This window comes from Drosophila persimilis, unplaced genomic scaffold, assembly GCF_003286085.1.
Source record: "Drosophila persimilis strain 14011-0111.01,24,50 unplaced genomic scaffold, DperRS2 tig00000431-arrow-pilon, whole genome shotgun sequence".
In the NCBI taxonomy this organism is placed as follows: domain Eukaryota; kingdom Metazoa; phylum Arthropoda; class Insecta; order Diptera; family Drosophilidae; genus Drosophila; species Drosophila persimilis.
Window position 1 is genome coordinate 1,026,225 of NW_020825312.1, and position 19,882 is coordinate 1,046,106.

Sequence of the window (19,882 nt, forward strand, 5' to 3'; positions counted from 1 at the left end):
TGGAAGCAGGGACGACGGAACCCAGCCGGACCGGGAGCCACGGGGCAGTTGTACCTAACTGTTTGTGTGGTTAGACGCCAGACCTAGTTGGTTGCTGCTTGGGTGTGTCCCGATAGGTGTGTGTCTATCTGTGTGTGTGGCATGATGTGGTTGCTTTGTTCAGAAGCATTCAAATATGGAATGCAGCAGGCGCTCGAACATTGGATAAAATTCTTCATCCAAGACCTCCAGGGTGCCCTGCACCCGAACCACTGCTAGACTGCTAGACTGATTGTTCCTACAGAATCATAATTTCCAAGAATTTGTTAGCATTAAAACCAGGTAGTATATAGTCGGACATGTACCTACATTATATGCTTAAGATTATTAAGATCAGTCATTCGCCTTGAACATATAATTTTTTAATCCTAATCCTTCGATTAGATTGCGAAAAATATGTTCGATGAATACCTATTAAGAGAGAGAGAGAGAAAGAAAAAGGCTTGATCGACAATTGAAGTATATTCCACATGTATTCTACCAGTTGACTTTCGATTTTAATTTACATTTAATTTATTTTGATTTGCACTCAACACAATTGCTTGTACATTTCGTGCATTTCGTGTTAGCCTAAAGGGGGCAGGGTCATGAAAGACTAACGACAAACTAAATGCATTAGCTTAATCGTAATATACATATGCATGGCCACATTGAATTGAATCGAGCTTGAGCGGCTCGAACAACAACACAAAGCACTCTTCCATCCGTTCTGGCAAGACTAATTACAAATCGAATTCAACTTTGGCTGGCTTACATACTTAGATTTCTTTTGGATAACAAATATTGCATCAAAATATTCGATAATATATATACTAAGCTTAACTCTACAGTCCGCAAAGGGACCATGATCAGGATCAGGGTTTCAGGATCAACTTTTTCAAAATATACTCCTATTTGGTGGCTGCAAAGGTTCGACTAAATTAGTTACTAAATGGTAAACATCTTTGGGTTAAAACATTTGGTTGGTTTTCGTTCTACAACTTTGGGTTACTAAGCTCTAAATCAAATGGCAAGAACTATTTCTAAAAATCCTTCTCGTTCGTCTCCTTTTATGGCACACTTTCCTATCTTCCTGATTTCTATTTCTGTTTCATATACATGGTGGCAATCTTGTCGAGAATGGTGGTGATGGAGAGCAACTCTTCACTGAATTTCTTCATGGTAGGGGCCGGCACAATCCACTTGAGGAACTCCTCCACATTCAGAAGGAGCCTGGCCAGGGGCGTTAGCTTGGCATCGTCGTGCGTGGGACGCTGGGCCAGCTTCAGTGAGGCAATGATGACATTATCAATCAGCCGCTTTTCGTAGCCCAATTGACGCAGCTTCTGGGCAGAGCTTATTTTTTTGAGGATCACGGCCATGTTGAAGCGTATGGTGGAGAGAACCAGCGCATCATCTGACTGACTGTCCGTGTTATCGCCTTCAACTGCCGGACACTTGGCACACTGCTCGGCATGCGCCTGCAGCTCCACCTTGATCTTGAAGAACTCATGGCACCCATCGCACATATACGGCTTTTGCTGTTTGTGTATCTTCTTCATATGGTTCTTGAGATGCGCCAACTGCGAGAAGGCCACCTCATCCGTGCATAGCTGGCAGCGGAATGGTTTCTCACCCGTATGCTTGCGTATGTGGAGCTTGAGAACGCTGGAGTGGGCAAACGTCTGGTGACAGATCTGCAAAAGAACGAGAAGCTATTTAGATATCGATCTTAAGTGTGTCTTGCATAACCATGACTTACACGACACTGGTATGGCCTCTCCCCCGTGTGCATCCTCATGTGGACGTTGTACTGAGACTTTTGGGTAAAGTACGAATTGCACACCTCACACACATGGGTCTTGATAGCCGCATGCTTCAGCATATGGGTGGCTAGGTCCTCGTCGGGCTCTATGCTTTTGTGGCAGATTTCGCACTCGAACTGCGTGAGCTTGTGATGCTTCTGGTTGATGTGGGCGCGCAGGGCCAGCTCATTGGCAAACTGATTCTCGCAGATGCTGCACCGGTGCTCCATGCCCTGCTCGTGGCGCATCATATGTACTCGCAGATTGGCATTCGTTGAGAAACTGGCGGAGCATTTGGTGCAGTTGAATTGCTGTATACACGTCTTATGATGGGATACCATGTGTTGTTGTAGCTGGATGTGTAGACAGGACAGCAGATATGAAAGATCTTTTAGCGTTGGTTTTGCTATACTGCACTTACCTGTCCTCCCCTAGCGAATCGCTTGTCGCAGATGGGACACTGGTACGGCTTCTCCCCCGAGTGGAGGCGCATATGCAACCTCAGACGCTCCTTGAGGGCAAACGATTTTGGGCACTCGGCGCAGACGAACTGCTTCTTGTGCTCATGGGCGGTGGTTATGTGGTTCTTCAGGTTTACCGCCTGGCGATAGCACTTGCCGCAGTCCGCGCACTTGTGCGGCCGTTCGTCCGAGTGGATTAGCAAGTGGCGCTGCAGATCTGTCTTGCCCCCGAACTCTTTGGAGCAATGGCTGCACACGTGCTGCTTGCGGCGCCCTGGGTCTGACTTGCGCGTGGACTTCTTGGGCGCGGGCTGCACATAGTCCGCATCCTTCGAGTCCTGCTCGGTGTCTTCCTCTGCGTAAGCATCCTGCAGACTGGTGAGGCTGCTCTTCCTGCGCTTAATGAGCTTCGTCGAGGAGGTGGGCGAGGAGCCCCGCGCCGCCGGCGGCGATGACAATGAGATCCCGCTGTCGGTAAGCAGGGACACGGCATCCTCCTTGGAGAGACTGCGACGGCTGCGCACCATTTTGAGGTTAGTTATTTACTGATATCTAGGGCTTTGCTTGGACACCGGCACCAGCTTTTCTAAGTTTACGGTTCGGGGTTATTAATATTTCTACGATGTACTTGTGGTATTTTTTTTTTTATTTGTCTTTATTTGTTTTTGGTTTCGATACTCTTAGGATATATCCCAAACACCTTTGGATTAGTTTAGATGGAGTCTAGCAGATGGGCTGTAAAAGAGTTGAGAGTTGTTATTGCTTGCGATCGTAATGCGTAATGCGGAATACAGAGACACGCGGACACACGCGGACACAAAGCGAACAATCATGAAAAGCAGACAGAAATACTAACAGTAACTGAAACAGAAACCGAAGAGCGAAGAGTGAAAGAGAACAAAAAACAGAAAACAGAACTTCCAGCTGTGTCAATACTGATAAGAGCTAGAAAAGTTGTACGCTCTTTTGCTTTTATTTTGATCACTTTATCATCTGGTTTTTCCAGAGAACTTTCCACAACAATTCCAGTTTGCTTTCTCAATCTTTTGTTTGCGAGGGAGGCGACAGACGAATCCCCAGAAATATGTATGATACAGAGAGTAATATTACTCGAGCAATAAGACCTCGGGGAAGCAAGGCAATAACTGATAAGGCGCTCTGACTGTACGGCTGCCGATAAGACTTCGCGCACAAACCACACATGCTCACTCACACAAGAAGCTATAGATAGTCTCTATAGATAGTCCGTCTCACTTTTTGTTCTTGCAACCTGAGGCGACTGTCTGCTCCCGAAGGCAGCGGAGTTTTCAATGAAAATGGAAGCAGAGCACAAAGAAAATGTACTCGTACTCGTACTCGTAGTCTGGGCAGACGATGACCCTGCAGCAGTTAGCAGAAATTAAACATCTGGCAAACAGATTGGGTTGGTTCCTCAGGAACCCTCATTTCCTACCCCCCGGTACGGCGGGGTAATGCTTCATTAAAGCCGCACCCGTGTCGAAAACAACTCACTCGAAAACTTTATAGACTCCCTCCCATTATATGTATGTAGGTTCCCCTTCCTTCCCCATTGCACACCGATGGAGAACCGATGAGACCGAGCCGTTGACAAAAGCAAATTAAAGCTAGAGAATCCAGAGCTGAAACTGAAAATTGGAACTGAAAGAGAACGCGGAAAAAGCACGAACGACAGCGAAAATCACACAAAAAAGCGAAAATAAAGAAGTGAATACATAACAACAACAGTTTTGTAATGCTAAATAGACGATGTCGCGTGGAGGTTATTGGGGAGGGGGGATTGCATGGGAGGGGGAGGTCAGCGTTGAAGTCTTTTGTATTCGACAGTCCCGTCCCGTCCCGTCCCTGGAGGTACGAGAACCCACGACGAGTCAACAGTTTTCTTGGGACCTCTTCGTTGGTTTGTTAGTAGTTTCCAGCACCACAAAAGCATTACATGCAATCGAATTAAGAAGTACAGATGTTTCGTATACATACGAATCCGGGGTACATACATACATACATCACCATCACCATTACTAGTACCAATCAGTCTTGGACTTACCCTCATCCCCATTGGGAAAAAGCTAACGAGCAGATTGACATCGGAGACCTTGCACACCTCGCTTGGGGCTAGCCACCATGAGTGCTACATTCTCGCGACGGGCACTTGCAGTTCATTTGTTTATAATTTCAACGCCCATCAAAGAGTGTACATACTTTTTGCGTTCCGTCCGCACCGCGTTCTAATCCTAGAGCCTTTCAAGAATAACCATCTTGCCCTCTGCGGATAGTCCTAGGCCACGCACGAGGTCAGACAATGCAAGATGGTTGCTGATTTGTTTAATTCAAATAAAAATAATAGTTTTTTTGGTGGTGTTTTCGTTGTGCTTAGAGTTAGGGATGTGTGGCAAGGAATTTACGGTCACACCTTGAGCTTAGAGATGGGATATTTTTATAGCTGCTGCTGAAATAATAAAAAACAATTAAGCATTATGAATGGAATGGGATAAATGAATGCATCAATCTATTTTCGAATATAAATTATATACAAGTTTTGCTGATTTCTCTGATTTATTCCGATACAGCGCAAACATTTATGGATTATTTGAACCCGCGGTCACTAGTATTGTTAATTTCAAAATCCGAGTTCCGCTTATCGCACAAAAGTATCGATATTGATACTTTCTTCAACAAATATCTCCTGGAAATATATCATCAACAAAAAAATAAATCGATATATTTTAGCATCCCTGCCGATTTAGAAACACGCGCAAATAATAAATATACAAGTAAAGAATAAATAAAAACAGCGCCTGGGACCTGTTAAGGTAGTAGCTGCCACCGAAGTATAAAACACCCATAAGGCCAAACAAAGACACAAGGTAATGCGTATTTTTGGCGGCTCGATACCTTAACCCTCATTTATAACTAACCCATGCAGCTACAATGGCTGGAGTACTTTTCGAGGATATATTCAACGTGAAGGACATGGACCCCGAAGGCAAGAAGTTCGACCGTGTCTCCCGCCTGCACTGCGAGTCCGAGTCATTCAAAATGGACCTTATACTGGACATCAACTCTTGGCTCTATCCCATGGAACTGGGCGACAAGTTCCGCTTGGTGCTGGCCACAACGCTGCGCGAAGACGGCTGCCCCGACAGCGGCGAGTACAATCCCATGGAGCACGAGGGCACGCGTGCTGATAGCTTCGAGTATGTGATGTACGGCAAAATCTATCGCATCGAAGGCGACGAGGCTCACAATGAAGCTTCTCGTCTATCGGCGTACGTCTCGTTCGGTGGCCTCCTCATGCGTCTGCAGGGTGATGCCAACAATTTGCACGGATTCGAGGTGGACCAGCACATGTATCTGCTAATGAAGCGCCTGGCGTTCTGAGCTTACTCGTTGCATACCCAATTACTGTTCCAATTCAAAGGTTAGACATAAACAACAGACTTTATTAATTACAGAATTTGTCAGATGTATCATTGGGGCACTCTGCTCTCAGTCAGAATAGTAAATGATGTGTGCTAATGCCTGGCTGGCCTCCTGAATGGAGCGTTCACAATCAAGCGCGCTGGTCGTGGCCGGAAGGGAGTGCGGCGATCTACAAAGGGCAGTGCCAACTGAGTCGAGGGAAAAACCGCGTGTCCTTGAATGCCATTGACAATTTTTGCTGGCTTCCTTTGTGGGCGTGCTGTCAGCTTGGCCGGTCGACGTTGTGGCGTCAGCAGGGCGGGGCGAAGCGGACGGAAGGCGGCCAAACGGCTCAGCAAAGGAAGAACGAACTGTGCCTGAGGTGGCAACGGCAGGCTGGCTAGATTTATGATGGCTGCACTCTGTGGCTGGCTGTTGGCACTGTCATCGTTGAGTGCTTGGTCTGGTGGACCGTAAGTCTGATCTGGGGGTCCATAAACCTCATCTGGGGGTCCATAGACCTCAGCTGGTGGTCCATAAACCTCGACTGGTGGTCCATAAGTGTCATCAGGCTGAGGAAACACGGCCGCCTCCTCCGTGGGCAACTCGAATGGTGGATCGGGCACGAAACCAGCCGGTGGATATGGCGCCGCATCCTCCTGTCTCTGCAATATTAATGGCAATGATCTTCCCTTTGCGGGCCCAGGAAACCTCAACTGCGTCGCGTCTCCCGCCTCCAGGCAGGTGGCTGCAGAAAGGCACAGTGCGACAAGATAAAGATAACCAAACATTTTGCTGTCCCTACTTGAACTGCTGGTTGGTCTGGCCCATTGGCGCCTATAAATACCTCGAGCTAGCCTTGGGGTCTGCCCAATCAATTGCCCCAAAGTGACAACGAGGCCGATGACTTATACGGCGAGTCCAAATGTTACGTGCCCACAGAGGCGATGACTAAAGCAGGTGTAACCCATAGATACGTACTATTATGAAAGTATGTTTATTACAACAATTTTGTGAGTAGCATAGTGGTAGCAGAAGAAGCAGTATTCTTTATAATATGTATTGTAACTCTGAAATGTTGAAAGGTTTCACCAACTGCGACGAAGGATTAATCTTTGGGGAACAGGTTGCTCACGGCGGCGACCCTGTGGAAAGCGCTGGTAGAGTCGTGCCGACTGGACAGACTGTGGCTGATCGAGAGACGAGGAGACAGCAATGACAGTGCCATCATCGGACACTTGAACCAGGACCTCCTCCTCTTCATCCTCTGCTGGTTGCTGCTTGGCATCTCCCAAAGCCTCATCGTCGACAGGAGGAATGTCATCGGTTTCGATGGGGTACTCTGGCTGATCTTCGGGCTGCGGCTCCTGTCCGGGCTCCACATCTGCAGTAGCCGGTGGTCCGTAGGTATTATCCGGAGGGCCATATGTGTTATCCGGAGGGCCATAGGTATTATCTGGAGGCAGATAAGTCACATCCGGCTTGGCGGTAGAGCTGGGAAGATCGAACGGAACCTCGGGTGTAACGCCCGCCTCTGGATACCCTGTAGGAGTTGGACTGGCCGGAGCCTGAGCCTCTACCTGTCGAGCGGAGAATCTCCGACGCAGTGGCTCAGCTGTGCTTAAAGCCATTAGGCTCAAGAGCAGAATAAAGGCGGTGGCAGAGCTGGGTTTAATCATTTCGATTGCTGATTGACTTGTGTTCTGACTTCCACCATGGAGTTGGCTTATTTATAGTCCCCGACCGGGGAACCTGGCAGAGTTCTGTTATAATTTATGCTCGTCACTTTCGATTTGTAGGCCTCTGAATTCTCTGCTGGGTTCCCGATCCCGGCAAAGCTTTGATTATGTTGCTACGATCGGCGGCGATGTGATTTCTACCTTAATGCTCGATACGTGACCCTTTTCCCAATTGGAATTCCCAATGCTATGGCTACGATTCCCTGCCCCCACTTCGGCCCTCGTTAACACTCACTCGCCTGGGGACTAGGGGTCGGTCGTTATCAAAATTGTAGTTTGTTGGTGTGTTTGGGTTCTTGGCCATTCATAATTTCATTTGTATTTTTTGTACTCATATGAAATTAAATCAACTATGAATATTACCCAATCAGAATGGATAAAAATGGGCACGTTTCAACCATGGCCTAATGTACATACGAGTGGAAGTGGGAGTACGATTACGAGTATATAAATATTCATTTTTGATATCAAGGTCTCCGAAAATAGGAATTTAGCAAGCGTTAAGACAACATTTACTTTATTACGTGTATCTTTAAACTTATTTTGTTTCACGGATACATTTAAATTAGTACCATTATTATGACTTTAGGATGCGATGCCAGCCCTGAACATACTTTCTGTGTAGTATTATGTATATATTTGTAAAGGGTATAAAGAAGGCATCTCCAGCCTCCTAAAACAGATCAGAAAAAATTCTGACTTGTTTTTGCATTTATTGGTTGTGAAACCATTCAGCTATTGTAATGAAGATTATACAATTGTCTCCATATAGTATGTTGAGTTAGGTTGCTGGCTTGGAAGTTTTTTAAATGATCTGCAAGAGCTTATATGTATGTATTTCGCTTTTCTGTGCACAACTTGCCCACGAATTCCAAAGCAACTCAAAAGTATATATACTCAGTTAAAATACATATGTACATATTTGTATATAATTTATGTAACACTGCGCACTCTGCACGAAAAAGAGTGAGATAGGGAGAGTGAAAGAGAGAGCGCGTGGAAGCGAGCAGCATAGCCACTGCAAATATATGTACATATTCGTTCGTTCTGGCTATAAGAGTGATTTGTTCTGATACAGATTCAAAAATTTGCTACATTTTGATATTTTTAATGATTCTGCGTTTTTGTTTTGTGGATGCAACAGATTGTGTTGGCGGAAGGAGAAGTCACAGGAGTCTCTCGAATCGTTTACTGATGCTGATCAGGAATATATATATATATATATATATATATATATATATATATATATATATATATATATATATATATATATATACTTTGTGGGGTCGGAAAAGCTTCATTCTGGGTGTGCCAGAATGCCACCACAAAATTACCTCCCTAGACTCCCTAGTATATTATACAATTCCCTGCACATGTTAATTAGGTTTTACACTTAATATTTAAGTCTTAAATAGTCTTCGACATACATATTGATCAACACGCAGCAGATTCGCAAAATTGTATTCAAGCGCAACGCTCCCATAAACTCTACTCTGAAAAATAATGCCAGTATAATAAAACTAATGTTCTATGGACTTTTAACCGTAGCTTCTAATTACTCTCTAAAGGCTTAATATGACGAACGTAAATGAATTGTATTCCAACAATTCAAGCAAACTGCTGACTTCATTTATTAATGGCCTTATGATATTAAGTGAACACAGTCACATGTTTCTCAGTGCATCTGTGTGCGTAGACCGCAGGCAAAACGGAACATTGCATTGGCGCCAACCATTTTTATACCGGTGTTCTATGCACATAATATCGGGCCATGCCGACTAACTGCCTGGTTGAAACTGACAACTGAAAAAACAGAGATAGCCTTATGGGAAAAGCATGCAGTGAGAGCGAGAAAGATATTGTAGAAGCGTCAGCTCGGCTGTCCAGCTGAGAGCAGCGCTGATTGATTGCTAGACTTTTTACATCCAATTTGTAACAAATAATGCCTCAGTTCTTCGACTGATAGGGTAATGCTCAACATAATCTTGTCTTTACCCTTCTCTCAACCCAAAAGAATTTCTTACATAGTATTTTTAAAATACTCAACAATTACTTGATTATTTATTATTCAACAATAAATCCTAATGTGTAATCCTAATGCTTCCATTGGGTACGATTCGGATAAAAAAAAAGTCCTTGAAAAAAAGATACTCCACGCCTCAGATGGTGTACACCAGAACAGGCCTGGAGCGTACGATCTGTGCGGAGCGGAGCTTCTCCGGCACTGGACGGCGACTGCGGAGGCGGCTGTTGCGTGGCTGGATCAGACTGGCGGGAATGGGCTCGGCAGCTAAGGCATCATCCACTGCGGCCTGATCCGCTGGAGCAGCGTCAGCAGGTGGTCCATAGGTGTTGTCCGGCTCGGCGGGTGGTCCGTATGTGTTGTCCGGCTCGGCCGGGGGTCCGTACGTGTTGTCCGGCTCGGCGGGCGGACCATATGTCAGATCTGGCTGGGCCTCTGTCTCCGTGGGCAGGTCAAAGGGCACCTCGGGAGTAACACCCGCTGGTGGATAGGGCGCCGAGGCTGGAGTGGGGGCCACATCAAGAGAGGGGTCCGCACCAGGTGCCGCTGGGTCCTGCGGTGCCTCTTCCTGGCGGGCCAGCTGGAAGCGGGATGAGCGGCCGCGGAATCTGGCCGGCTCCGCCAGGGCCACTGAGGCAACGACGGCGAGGAGGAGCAGCGAGCAGGTAAACTTGTAGGCCATGTTGAGCTGTTGTCGAGTGATCTTAGAATGTTGTCAGTCAGTTGGCATCGGGGGGTTTTTATACACCGAACTATTATTTTTGGCCACTCATATTTGGCACTCCGAGGGACACCCTTGCGATGGCTTATCGACGTGACAATATTTAGTCAAGGGCCCATGTCTAAGCCATAACAATTGGCTATTAAACATTGCTGGCCACTTAACTTTGACTTTAGCTGGGCCCAACAGTACATTGGCGGCAGAAGACTTCCACTGGGTACAATTTTCGATAACAGTTTCCATTGAATTTTCGGCATCGATTTTTGAATACCAATCATTTCCCCCTGCGGCTCCACTGCGGCTCCACTGCGTGGCGCCTGCTTGGCTTTCAAATAGTCTTTCAGTAAAGTTTCAAGTCTGCTTGATATGCACGACGTTGTGGGGCTGGTCTAGAATCGCCTGCGACGGGACGGGGCCACAGTGGGCCAACTATAAAAGTTAAAGCTCCATATACGATCCGCAACAAAGCTCAGCAGAAACTCACACGATCATGGCACGCTACCAGCTCATTGGCTCGCTCCTTCTCCTGGCCATCTTGGCCGTCAGCTGTGGGGCACAGGCGCCATCTCGCCGTCTTCGATTTGGTCGCCTGCGGCAGGTGTCCTTCGCCAGGCAGGAGGTGCTGCCCACTCCATACCCTGCGGCTGCTGATCTAAAACCAGCCCCAGAAGAGCCAGCACTCACCTATGGAGCGCCCCAGGATGCCGATGTTGATCTGAATGTGAATGCAAATGCCTTGCCAGAGGATAACTCTGAGCCGAACCCCGAGGCCGAGGAAGTCGACACCGAGGAGAGCTCCCTGGAGGTTACCACCCCAACGGTTGCCTCAGCTCCTGCCCGCCTGCGAAGCCGCCAGAGATTGGCCAAGCTCCAGGTGGCACCCGCCAAGCGGCAGCGTCAGCTTCAGCGCACGTCCCGCCTCGAGGAATTGCCAGTGGAGGAGGCTGTCGCCCCCCTTCCTGCTCTGGCCGCACCCCAGGTCTACTATGTCGGAGCCCAGCAGCAACCCTACATCCTTGCCTACACTGCAGCTCCCCAGCAATTTGGCTGGTAAATCTCACGTGAATTAGAATTGATTGTTATGCATCTTTTTTTTTGTGATTAGAAATATACAATATGTTTGGTAATGGAATGATTCGATTATGATCTTGATGGGAGCTAAGGGGATATCCAATACAATTTTAAGGGCAAAGCATGTATGACCATGAAGATGAGCTAGAAATCTGAATATCCTGAAATCATGAAGGGATTCACTTCACTTTCTAGTTCCCATTCACCCATAAGGCTAATTTTACCGAACAATAGTCTCCACTTTCCCCGCAGCATCACTCAAAGCAGAGGCTTTTCCGCTTACCACAACATATTGGCCTTTAACAATAGCTCACCTCAGCCTCACCTTTTGCTTGTACTGCTGGCTGCTCCTGATAGCTTCTCCCTCGACATCCTCGACGTTCGAGCTGCCTTTTCAGCGGTTGAAGGGTTTCTTCTTATACGCACACTTTGACTGCGATTTGTTGCTCTTTTACCTGCTTTTGTGCTACTCTGTTCAATGCATTTTTAATGCCTTTCCCTTAATGTTTCTCCCCCATGCTTTTCCCCATGCTTTTGAGCCTCATATGAGTACAAGTACGGGTGCAGGGCTCTGATAAGAGCTGTGTGTTATGTAAGCGATACATACTTTTCATTTTATCGTGAAGTATACTCGTACACGTGTGGTATATGTACATCTTAAATGTATAGTTGAGCGCTAATGATATGCCTCTGTTAAGCGATGATTTACTGTGTAAGGTAGTTGATAGCAGATAGCAAATGCATTTGTGTTTATAGATTAAAGTGCGAAATTTAAATCATATATGTATATAAATATCAGTACAATTCTCACTCAACTCATGCGAATCTAGGCAATCATTAATCAACCTCTCATTTAAAATTCAAAGACAGACAGAGATGTTGAGTGTATTCCCCGCAGTCAAAGGTTATCTCACGCCATGAAAACCCCCTCATCATATTGACTCAAATAAACACGCCAAGACTTCCAAAAAAGTATCTTTTTATGCAAAAAAAAAAAAATAGATATATACAAAAATAAATAAATATACACATAATTTCTCATATTAACACACACACGTATAAACTAAGCGAAAAGTTTGAAAAATTACGATTCAAGTTTTAGCCGCCAAAGAAAGATCCCCGCGTCTCCAGAGCTCCCACATTTGGCCTGGAGCTATTCCTCAAAGCCTCAATGTGCTGATAGTTGATGAACCAGAATGGCTGGTTCTCCACGGGCAGGCTACTTAGGTGATTCACATACTCCTGGTCGCCATGGGCATCAATTGGGAGGGCGGCGGCAGAAGGATTGGCTGCTGGAATCGGTGCAGGAGCACTGGCTGCTGGAACGAGGGAGCTTGAGCTGGAGCTGGAGCCGGAGCCGGAGCTGGCACTGAAGATTGGGGCACCAGCAGTGGGAACAGGCGAGCTGGCAGTGAAGAAGGGAGCACCAGCTGTTGGAAAAGGCGAGCTGGCATCCGCTTCGCCAAAGCGATTGACCACGGTTGGAACGGCTGGACGTGATGGCTGCGTGTCGGGAACGTAGGCACTGATGGGCAGCACTAGGGGGACTCCAATTGGCGGTCTTTGAACTTCACCATGGGCTAAATTGATGATGGGTGTCTGCTGGGTGGGTGAGGGTTCGCCGAATCTCGTAACTATATCCACTCCGGTGATGTTCTCCACGGCCGTATTCTGCGTGGCATGGTACTTGTCCTTCTGACTTAGGCCACCAGGTGGACGCATGCCTGCAAAGGCAGGTCGTTGGGCCTGGGCTACTGCTAGTAGAGACGCGATCATCACAACAAAAATCCACTTCATCATTTTTGCAAAGGCAATGGCTTTTCAATTTCACTCTTTCTCTTTTGAAATTTTTCTGTCTCGGCTCTGATCGGTTCCCCGCGATCCTCACTTGTCTCCAGTGCTCCGTCAACTGAGCATCGGCCGCTTCGGAGATGACTTAAATAATCAGCATCTCTGTTCAGTTTCAGTCTCAATCTCAATATCTGCCGTAACTCAGACTCAGACTCAGACATACATACAAACACACTCGCATAAGCTGCTAGGCGAGTCCAAGTTCGGGCTCTGTCTCTGAGCACTGGCTTATCAGTCGATTGTAATGGATCCCCATCCCCCCGTTTACAATAAACTCTCTCTCTGGGAATTATTTCGATTCATGGCTCAATTTGTTTACTTGCATTTGCCTTTTACTAGGAAAGATGATGGGATGAACCGCACTGCTGCTCCCCATTGTCTTATTCATACTCTTTCGTGAGGGTTGTTTGATTTTTTTGACACGAAATCTGTTCGATAAAATGTTGAATTTCCACAGGGATTCCGTATTGATTTGGTTAGATTAGATCTTCAAGATAACACCGATAACTATTCTGATAATACGATCAAATTGTTATCATTTTACCAAGAATTATAGATACTCTTTTCTATATATTTCTCTAAAATACTCATTACATGTTAGAGTATTTCCGACTCGTGTTTCCCCAAAAAAATACTGAACTTTCTTGTTTTTCTTTGTGGTTGGGCCATTCCCAACCTGCAGCAATTATTTTTGCGGTATGGTTCGTCATCATCGTCGTCCACAGTGTGACGCGTGCGGTGCGGTGCGTCCTGAAACCGGTTACCACCTCCTCCAAGCAATTTTTTTGGTAGCGTCTACCGAATTTACCTTCCGCTCTATCACAGAATACATTTGACGCGGAATGAATCACTGGAATGTCTGGCGAGAGAGAACCTTCTGGCTATGTTTTCCCAAACATATTTTATTTGCATCTGCTTACAATCGAGAGATATTGTTCAGTGGTGTGGTGTATCTGAGAGAGTGACTCTGCATGGTATGGGTGTGAGAGTGTGTGTATCATTGTGGATCGCTGGATCGTCATGGGTTTTGGGATTGTACCGGGTATAACATCTGACTGAACGACTGCCTAGCCCGGGCAGCTCGTATGCAAATGAGGGACGGGGAGAGACCGCATCTAGAAACGTCTCACAACGGAGCGGGCAGCACTCAGCTTGGCCGGACGTGCCGCAGCGGAGACAGCCCGGCGATAAGCCACGGGTTGTCCGGCCCGGCGATAGTTGGCAGCGCGCCTGGCGGCCACCAGGCGAGCTTGTTGCTCCGCAGGAATGTCGGCAGCGGGCAGATCGTTGCCGGTGACATCGGGGGGACCGTAAACCTCATCGGGGACACTGTTGGGTGCGGCATCGGGAGGTCCATAGACGGCATCTGGGGTGGGATCAAGTGCGGCAGGAGCGGCCGCCTCATCGAAGGGCACCTCGGGCTTCAATTCGTCAGCAGAGGGATACGGAGTGACGGCATCCACATCCCCAGCAGCCGCTGGGGCCAGCTCCTGGCGGGCCGAGTAGCGGGAACGTCCGCGGCTCAGGCGCTGGGAGTACCGCTGAGCATCACTCAGGGACAACAGGCTGAGGGCGATCACGAGGAGGAGCACTAGGAACTTGGCCATGGTGGATGCAAGATGCGTGAGTGATGCGTATGTCTGTCTGGAAGGAACTGAACCAACGACTGATGCTTTGGTCAGCTGCGATGGGCGCTTTTATAGGTAGGACCATGTCTGGACACTAATGGACATTCCGCTAATGTGGAACTGTTTAGTGTGCTACGCATGGACCCAGCATAGGCATCCTTTTTTGGGCCTACGCTCTGACGTCGGCACTATTCTCAGTTCCCTGATCGCCGTCGCCGTCGATGTCGATGTCTGCGGCGTCTTTATGCGCCAACGACGTGACAAGAAAGAAGTAGCAGGAGCCGCCGAATCAGCCCAAGTCGAGGGTCTGGAAGTCGATATTTATAGTTCCGACATTAATCAATCTAAATTCGAAGCGAATGCGGGATCTGTGCTGCTTTGATTCGACTTCGTTCAAAATTAAAATGCTCTTAATGTGAGAGAGGGTGCTATTAATGTAGCGGCCATAAATCTCTTATACCGCCTCTATTAAATCTTACAGCTTGCCATGAAACTGTAACAAGTTGTTCATCCAATTGGGCTTAAGCAGACATACGGGTACATATTCTAACTGCATCAAGCTGTACAGTACTGATAATACGAATAATAATTATTCCCAAAACTATCCCTAAGGTTCTTCGTAGAAGAAAGGGAAAAGGGATTCCCGTAATGGAATTTCCGCGAAAATGGTTGGAAATTAATGAAAGGCTTTTCATATTTAATAGCTTAGAAGAAATGGTATACAGATAGTGTTACCCAAGTCGCAGAGTTTTGTAGTTTTGAGGACCCCAACCTCAAAAACCACTTTTTTTGGCAACTTAACGTCAGGTCATATTTTGGCTTATATCTTTTAAACCATATTTTATATTTGTTGTCATTATAAGAATATTACTATTCAAATTAAAATATTTTAATTTCACAATTTTGCTTTTTCATTATTTTTATTATTTTCGAATGGAAATACAAAACAAAGACTTGTTTTTCGGCCGGTGGTTCCTCTGTTTATTGTTCGTATTGTATGGCCATATCTACGCCCGGCAAAGGTATATGAGAAGAAAAGTTAAGGAATCTTACTTAGATAAGTATATCCTTCATATCCCCATCCAATTGACTTAATGATGCTGGCCCAGGGCTCGCTTAGGACGTGACATGGATAGTTCTCCTGGCCTTGGCGGTCACCTCATCGTTAAGTCGTCGATCGCATAAATATCGATTATAAGTGTTTAATCAAAAATTCTAACACTCAAACTGACAATTCCAGCATAATGCAATTGACAACAACAGTACAGTCGACAGCGGCTATCTTTATTTGCTGGCTGGATGTTGGTTTTCGCTTTCAATTGCTTAGAGTTGGATGGCATTTGGACTGCGTGTCACGTACGAAACGCATTTAATTTTCATAGAACATGGCGACAAATCGGACGTGGACAGTGGACAGAGGACGTGGACAGCGGTCGGCGAACAGTGGGGGGATGGGATGAGTAGGCGGTGGACGTGGCAGGCCGAGCAAAAGCCAGAGACAAAAAAACCAACCATACAAAATAAATCATTAAATGTGATAGCCGTGCGCCTAATCGATGTCGTTGTCGTTGTCGTTGTCGATGTCGATATAGAAGCTTCATATCTATATTCCCCGGGACGACTCTCGCTTTCATTGGAGACCTTAGACAGCCAGCCACCGAGAACGTTGTATAAAAACGGCACCTCCAGCCGAAGCTCAATTCAGTTGGGTCTAAGTCCAGACCGAGATCAATGTTCAGCATGCAGTGGCTCCTCCTTACCCTCATCGTGTGCCTTACGGCCGGAAGTTATGTCCAGGCCCGTCAGATACGGATCAATCGCTATGCTGTTAGTGTGCAGGAGGATGAGGCGGCGGCCCAGGTGAGGGAGTTGAAGCCAACGCCGTATCCAGCAGCAGGCTATCGGCCGCAGGGACGTTCCTTCTGGCTTCCAGGGGAGGTCGAGACCGACGCCGACGGCGTCGCAGCTCCCAGTGAGGGATCCGGCTTGGGTGCAGAGACTACAACAACGGAGGTGCCCATTGAGGATGCTTCGACTAGTACTACGGAGTCCGCCGACTGGAGCACCACTACAACATGGGACTCAACCTTACTAGATACCACCACCACAGCTCCTCCTACACCCGATAACAGTCTCCGCTCGGGCAGGGCCTTTGTCAGGGCTCCCTATCCGCCCGCGGGATATCGTCCAAGCCGCGCCTTCCGCCTGCCCACTGAGGAGAATGCGGAGCAACAGCAGCAGCAGCAGCCCGAGGAATCCCTAGCCAGCAATTCCACCGACAGCAATGCCGATCATCCGGTCTGCGGGGTAAGCACCAATCCCCTGATGCCCACCCCAGAGCCTGGGTCCAAGGATGAGCCGGACTCGGAGAGTGTGGTGATCACCGCAAATCTGGGACCGGCTGTCCTCGTGGCCAGAGCTCCCAAGCCACCGAGCTCCATACCAGTGGCCATTCCCCTGCGCTCCCAGCCGCTAATGGAGGCCCCGAGGCGGGGATTCGTCTACACTACGCATGTGGAGCAACGCTGGTGAGAATCCATCTGGTATATATAGCATCTAGTATGTTATAGAAACACCTTCTTTATTGTTAAAAGTTCAGTATTTATAGGTTTTCTTTTTTTTTGTATTTGGAATAAATAAATTTTTGTCTAATGTTATTTACACCTAAAATAAATGTTTTTTCAAGTGTGTATCCTTCTAAATCTGAATCCAAAAATTAAATCCCATTCATATGGGGATCAAAATACTACTCTAAAGCCCCTTGGCAATTAAAAAATCAGACATTTTCTGTATGCCAGTACGAGAACGAGCATTCAAATGATATCGTCATCAGTCTTTATCATTGCCATCTTCACCGGAAGTTCGGGCACGTTCTGAATTTTGTTTGTCTAACGTCATTGAATGTTTTGTTAAATATTGTTGTTCGATATTGTTGCCTTGCGACAGGGACAACGACAGCCCCAGCGGAGTCAACAGCCAAACAGCTCTTCTTCAGAGTACGCCGGATCTAGTCGTGGTCGGGGGAGGGAGGCTTCTGGGAGAGTTTTACCTCCAAGCATCCGTATTAAATTTGACGTGCGGATGTGCAAAGTTTTAGCCGTGAAACGTGCGTGGCATGCGAAAGGACGTGGGTCGTCTCCAAGTCCCTCCAATCCCCTCTGTTACTTCTCTCCTTCTGCCCCATGGAACATTCAAATTGAATAACGAGGATGCGAGTGCTTTCCTTGGAGGCTTAAGTGGAGAGACGAGAGTGCGACTGAGACCATTCGACTTGAATTATGTATTTTCAAATAGGACTTGTTGAACAGGAATATTAGCAAAGAGCAATCTTTAAAAAATATTATTATAGATTCTTACTCTACAATGAATGAATGATTAAGCGAATATTATTAATGCGGACTAAATATTTATGGATAAATATATCAAAAAGAATAAAATAATATTATTAGCATGATTTCAACATTTTATTGTTTCAAATAAATCCATAGAATCAAAACAGATTTCCAATAATAAATAAACTATACTCAAAAAAAAAAAAAATCATTTCTTAATCATAATTTTTTTTCGCAAATTTTCTGCGTTATCGTTCCAGCTCCACTACTGAGAATATATGTTCGACAAACCATTAAAACTTCAACTATAAACAAACATCAACTTTAACATCATCAAAGAGACAACCGGAGCTTGCTAATTGATTCCATCCCCAGCCCCAGCCCCAGCCCCATCTCTCATTCGGAGTCATCGCAAATTGTGCACGTAATTGACAATCAAAGGATCATCGAAGCTGGTGGGGACGATTTCCACCGAGTGGACCACTGGCTGCAAGTGAACATCGCTATCAATGTGCGTGAAGCTCCCCAGCTGAAGGTCCAGCTCGTCTTGGTGGCCGCCCTCAACCAGCACGTACTCGGCCTCCGGTTCTACGAGGGCCAGCTCTACGGCCGCATTGTTGTCGCCGGGCACCTGCGGCTGTTCGGCAATCGAAACTGTGGAGTTCACAGAGTCCTGAGCCAGGGATACGGCCACATTCGGCTGGGGTGCGTCCCCGCCAGCGAATGTGCCCTCGATGGCAAACAGTTTTGTTGTGGCCGGAGTTGTGGTTTCCTCCGACTCGCTGCGCTCGGTGGTGGGACTGTCCTGGCTGTCTGTGGTCTGTTCATCTGCGGTGGTGTGTGGCGTGGTGGCGGTTGCTGCCTCACTCTCTACAGCGTCCGCCTTGCTATCCTCTCCCTCGTCCTGCTCCTCCAGCTGACGTTCAATCTCCACGGTTCGCTTGGATGGGGTGCTCAGCAGGAGGAGCTTCCCAGACCTCTGTTGGGGTGCAACATCCTCCTGAAGGGTTCCTGGGGCCGGGTCAATCAGTATGCTTGCCTCCTCATCGCGACTCAAAGCGGGACTGGCCAACGTAGTGGCTTCTTCGGTGGTCACATCTGCCTCCAAGCTCAATCTGGTGGTGGTCTCCTGCTCGGGCTCGAGCTCGGGCTCGAGCTCAGGACGTATAACAGCTGCCTGGACCAGAGCCAGAGCCAGGCAGAGCACTAGTATGGCGGACATTCCCCATCCTTTCGACATGTTCGCTGCTCAATTGGTTTACGATTTGATGGCAATATTTTCCGCCCAGGCGTATTTATACTCGTACTTGGATCCAGTTCCCCCCCAATTCGGGAGCTGTCATAATTCTAACCCTGAGCATTTAATTTGATGCGAAACTTCCGCAAGCCACCAAAAGCCGGAAATGTAATTCCACCAGTAGGTTCGGTTCCATTTGTGTCCGAGTGTATTCTGCGGCATTGAAGGAGGCCAGAAACGCCCGGGCCGGGCCTGGGTCGTTACACCTCAAGCCCGGCCCGGCCTGGCCTGGGCACCCATTGACCGCAACGATGGTCAGAGTGCCAGCCCGACCCAACCCCAAAAAGTCACTTTACATTTTCGCCTATACTTCTGTGTACATATAGGTATGTGTGCGTGTGTTTGTGGGTGTGTGTATCGTGTGTGTGTGTGTGTATGTAGTTTTGTTGGCTTAACTTTGCGATGAGCAAAGTTAGTGGCTTGACCGTGCCAGCTGTTGGACATGCTAGTCACGTTCTTGGGTGACTTTGTTTTCGTCTTAAATGGGAAATGATAAAATTGAAAATAAATTCATATGCA

The 19,882-nt window shown here is 47.1% G+C and overlaps 10 protein-coding genes across 10 annotated transcripts; 3 read left to right on the forward strand and 7 right to left on the reverse strand.

The window, feature by feature from the left end:
• Positions 1–493: 493 nt before the first annotated feature.
• On the reverse strand, positions 494–4,637 carry LOC6595764 (zinc finger protein OZF). Its single transcript, XM_002021309.2, has 4 exons — positions 4,347–4,637; positions 2,245–3,019; positions 1,781–2,176; positions 494–1,715 (listed from the first exon to the last, which is right to left on the reverse strand). Exons 2-4 carry the CDS (start codon positions 2,809–2,811, stop codon positions 1,119–1,121), a joined length of 1,560 nt encoding a protein of 519 aa, XP_002021345.2. The 5' UTR covers positions 2,812–3,019; positions 4,347–4,637; the 3' UTR covers positions 494–1,118.
• Positions 4,638–5,050: 413 nt separating this feature from the next.
• On the forward strand, positions 5,051–5,756 carry LOC6595763 (DNA-directed RNA polymerases I, II, and III subunit RPABC3). The gene is made up of 2 exons (XM_002021308.2): positions 5,051–5,166; positions 5,226–5,756. Exon 2 carries the CDS (start codon positions 5,231–5,233, stop codon positions 5,678–5,680), a length of 450 nt encoding a protein of 149 aa, XP_002021344.1. The 5' UTR covers positions 5,051–5,166; positions 5,226–5,230; the 3' UTR covers positions 5,681–5,756.
• Positions 5,757–5,771: 15 nt separating this feature from the next.
• Positions 5,772–6,492, reverse strand: LOC6595762 (extensin). The gene has a single exon (XM_002021307.2). The coding sequence runs from the start codon at positions 6,490–6,492 to the stop codon at positions 5,815–5,817; it is 678 nt and encodes a 225-aa protein (XP_002021343.2). The 3' UTR covers positions 5,772–5,814.
• A 228-nt stretch (positions 6,493–6,720) lies between these two features.
• On the reverse strand, positions 6,721–7,380 carry LOC6595761. The gene has a single exon (XM_002021306.2). The coding sequence runs from the start codon at positions 7,378–7,380 to the stop codon at positions 6,790–6,792; it is 591 nt and encodes a 196-aa protein (XP_002021342.1). The 3' UTR covers positions 6,721–6,789.
• A 2,185-nt stretch (positions 7,381–9,565) lies between these two features.
• On the reverse strand, positions 9,566–10,249 carry LOC6595760 (mucin-7). The gene has a single exon (XM_002021305.2). The coding sequence runs from the start codon at positions 10,143–10,145 to the stop codon at positions 9,600–9,602; it is 546 nt and encodes a 181-aa protein (XP_002021341.2). The 5' UTR covers positions 10,146–10,249; the 3' UTR covers positions 9,566–9,599.
• Positions 10,250–10,674: 425 nt separating this feature from the next.
• On the forward strand, positions 10,675–11,238 carry LOC6595759. Its single transcript, XM_026989880.1, has one exon. It carries the CDS (start codon positions 10,675–10,677, stop codon positions 11,236–11,238), a length of 564 nt encoding a protein of 187 aa, XP_026845681.1.
• Positions 11,239–12,260: 1,022 nt separating this feature from the next.
• Positions 12,261–13,167, reverse strand: LOC6595758. The gene is made up of 2 exons (XM_026989638.1): positions 12,626–13,167; positions 12,261–12,547 (listed from the first exon to the last, which is right to left on the reverse strand). Exons 1-2 carry the CDS (start codon positions 13,053–13,055, stop codon positions 12,354–12,356), a joined length of 624 nt encoding a protein of 207 aa, XP_026845439.1. The 5' UTR covers positions 13,056–13,167; the 3' UTR covers positions 12,261–12,353.
• Positions 13,168–13,977: 810 nt separating this feature from the next.
• Positions 13,978–14,825, reverse strand: LOC6595757. Its single transcript, XM_002021302.2, has one exon. It carries the CDS (start codon positions 14,711–14,713, stop codon positions 14,222–14,224), a length of 492 nt encoding a protein of 163 aa, XP_002021338.1. The 5' UTR covers positions 14,714–14,825; the 3' UTR covers positions 13,978–14,221.
• Positions 14,826–16,474: 1,649 nt separating this feature from the next.
• LOC6595791 lies at positions 16,475–17,303 on the forward strand. Its single transcript, XM_002021300.2, has one exon. The coding sequence runs from the start codon at positions 16,475–16,477 to the stop codon at positions 17,264–17,266; it is 792 nt and encodes a 263-aa protein (XP_002021336.1). The 3' UTR covers positions 17,267–17,303.
• Positions 17,304–18,453: 1,150 nt separating this feature from the next.
• On the reverse strand, positions 18,454–19,306 carry LOC6595790 (ubiquitin carboxyl-terminal hydrolase puf). Its single transcript, XM_002021299.2, has one exon. The coding sequence runs from the start codon at positions 19,304–19,306 to the stop codon at positions 18,473–18,475; it is 834 nt and encodes a 277-aa protein (XP_002021335.1). The 3' UTR covers positions 18,454–18,472.
• Between the last annotated feature and the right edge of the window lie 576 nt (positions 19,307–19,882).

What these genes read in the sequence shown, in the direction of transcription:
- LOC6595791 (XM_002021300.2), top strand. Translation starts at nt 16,475, where the DNA reads ATGCAGTGGCTCCTCCTTACCCTCATCGTGTGCCTTACGGCCGGAAGT.
- LOC6595761 (XM_002021306.2), bottom strand. Translation starts at nt 7,380, where the DNA reads ATGATTAAACCCAGCTCTGCCACCGCCTTTATTCTGCTCTTGAGCCTA.
- LOC6595763 (XM_002021308.2), top strand. Translation starts at nt 5,231, where the DNA reads ATGGCTGGAGTACTTTTCGAGGATATATTCAACGTGAAGGACATGGAC.
- LOC6595790 (XM_002021299.2), bottom strand. Translation starts at nt 19,306, where the DNA reads ATGTCGAAAGGATGGGGAATGTCCGCCATACTAGTGCTCTGCCTGGCT.
- LOC6595758 (XM_026989638.1), bottom strand. Translation starts at nt 13,055, where the DNA reads ATGATGAAGTGGATTTTTGTTGTGATGATCGCGTCTCTACTAGCAGTA. An exon ending in TGCTGGTGCCCCAATCTTCA is followed by an intron (nt 12,548 to 12,625) that starts GTGCCAGCTCCG and finishes CACCGATTCCAG; the next exon opens with CAGCCAATCCTTCTGCCGCC.
- LOC6595759 (XM_026989880.1), top strand. Translation starts at nt 10,675, where the DNA reads ATGGCACGCTACCAGCTCATTGGCTCGCTCCTTCTCCTGGCCATCTTG.
- LOC6595757 (XM_002021302.2), bottom strand. Translation starts at nt 14,713, where the DNA reads ATGGCCAAGTTCCTAGTGCTCCTCCTCGTGATCGCCCTCAGCCTGTTG.
- LOC6595764 (XM_002021309.2), bottom strand. Translation starts at nt 2,811, where the DNA reads ATGGTGCGCAGCCGTCGCAGTCTCTCCAAGGAGGATGCCGTGTCCCTG. An exon ending in GATTCGCTAGGGGAGGACAG is followed by an intron (nt 2,177 to 2,244) that starts GTAAGTGCAGTA and finishes CTACACATCCAG; the next exon opens with CTACAACAACACATGGTATC. An exon ending in AGAGGCCATACCAGTGTCGT is followed by an intron (nt 1,716 to 1,780) that starts GTAAGTCATGGT and finishes GTTCTTTTGCAG; the next exon opens with ATCTGTCACCAGACGTTTGC.
- LOC6595760 (XM_002021305.2), bottom strand. Translation starts at nt 10,145, where the DNA reads ATGGCCTACAAGTTTACCTGCTCGCTGCTCCTCCTCGCCGTCGTTGCC.
- LOC6595762 (XM_002021307.2), bottom strand. Translation starts at nt 6,492, where the DNA reads ATGTTTGGTTATCTTTATCTTGTCGCACTGTGCCTTTCTGCAGCCACC.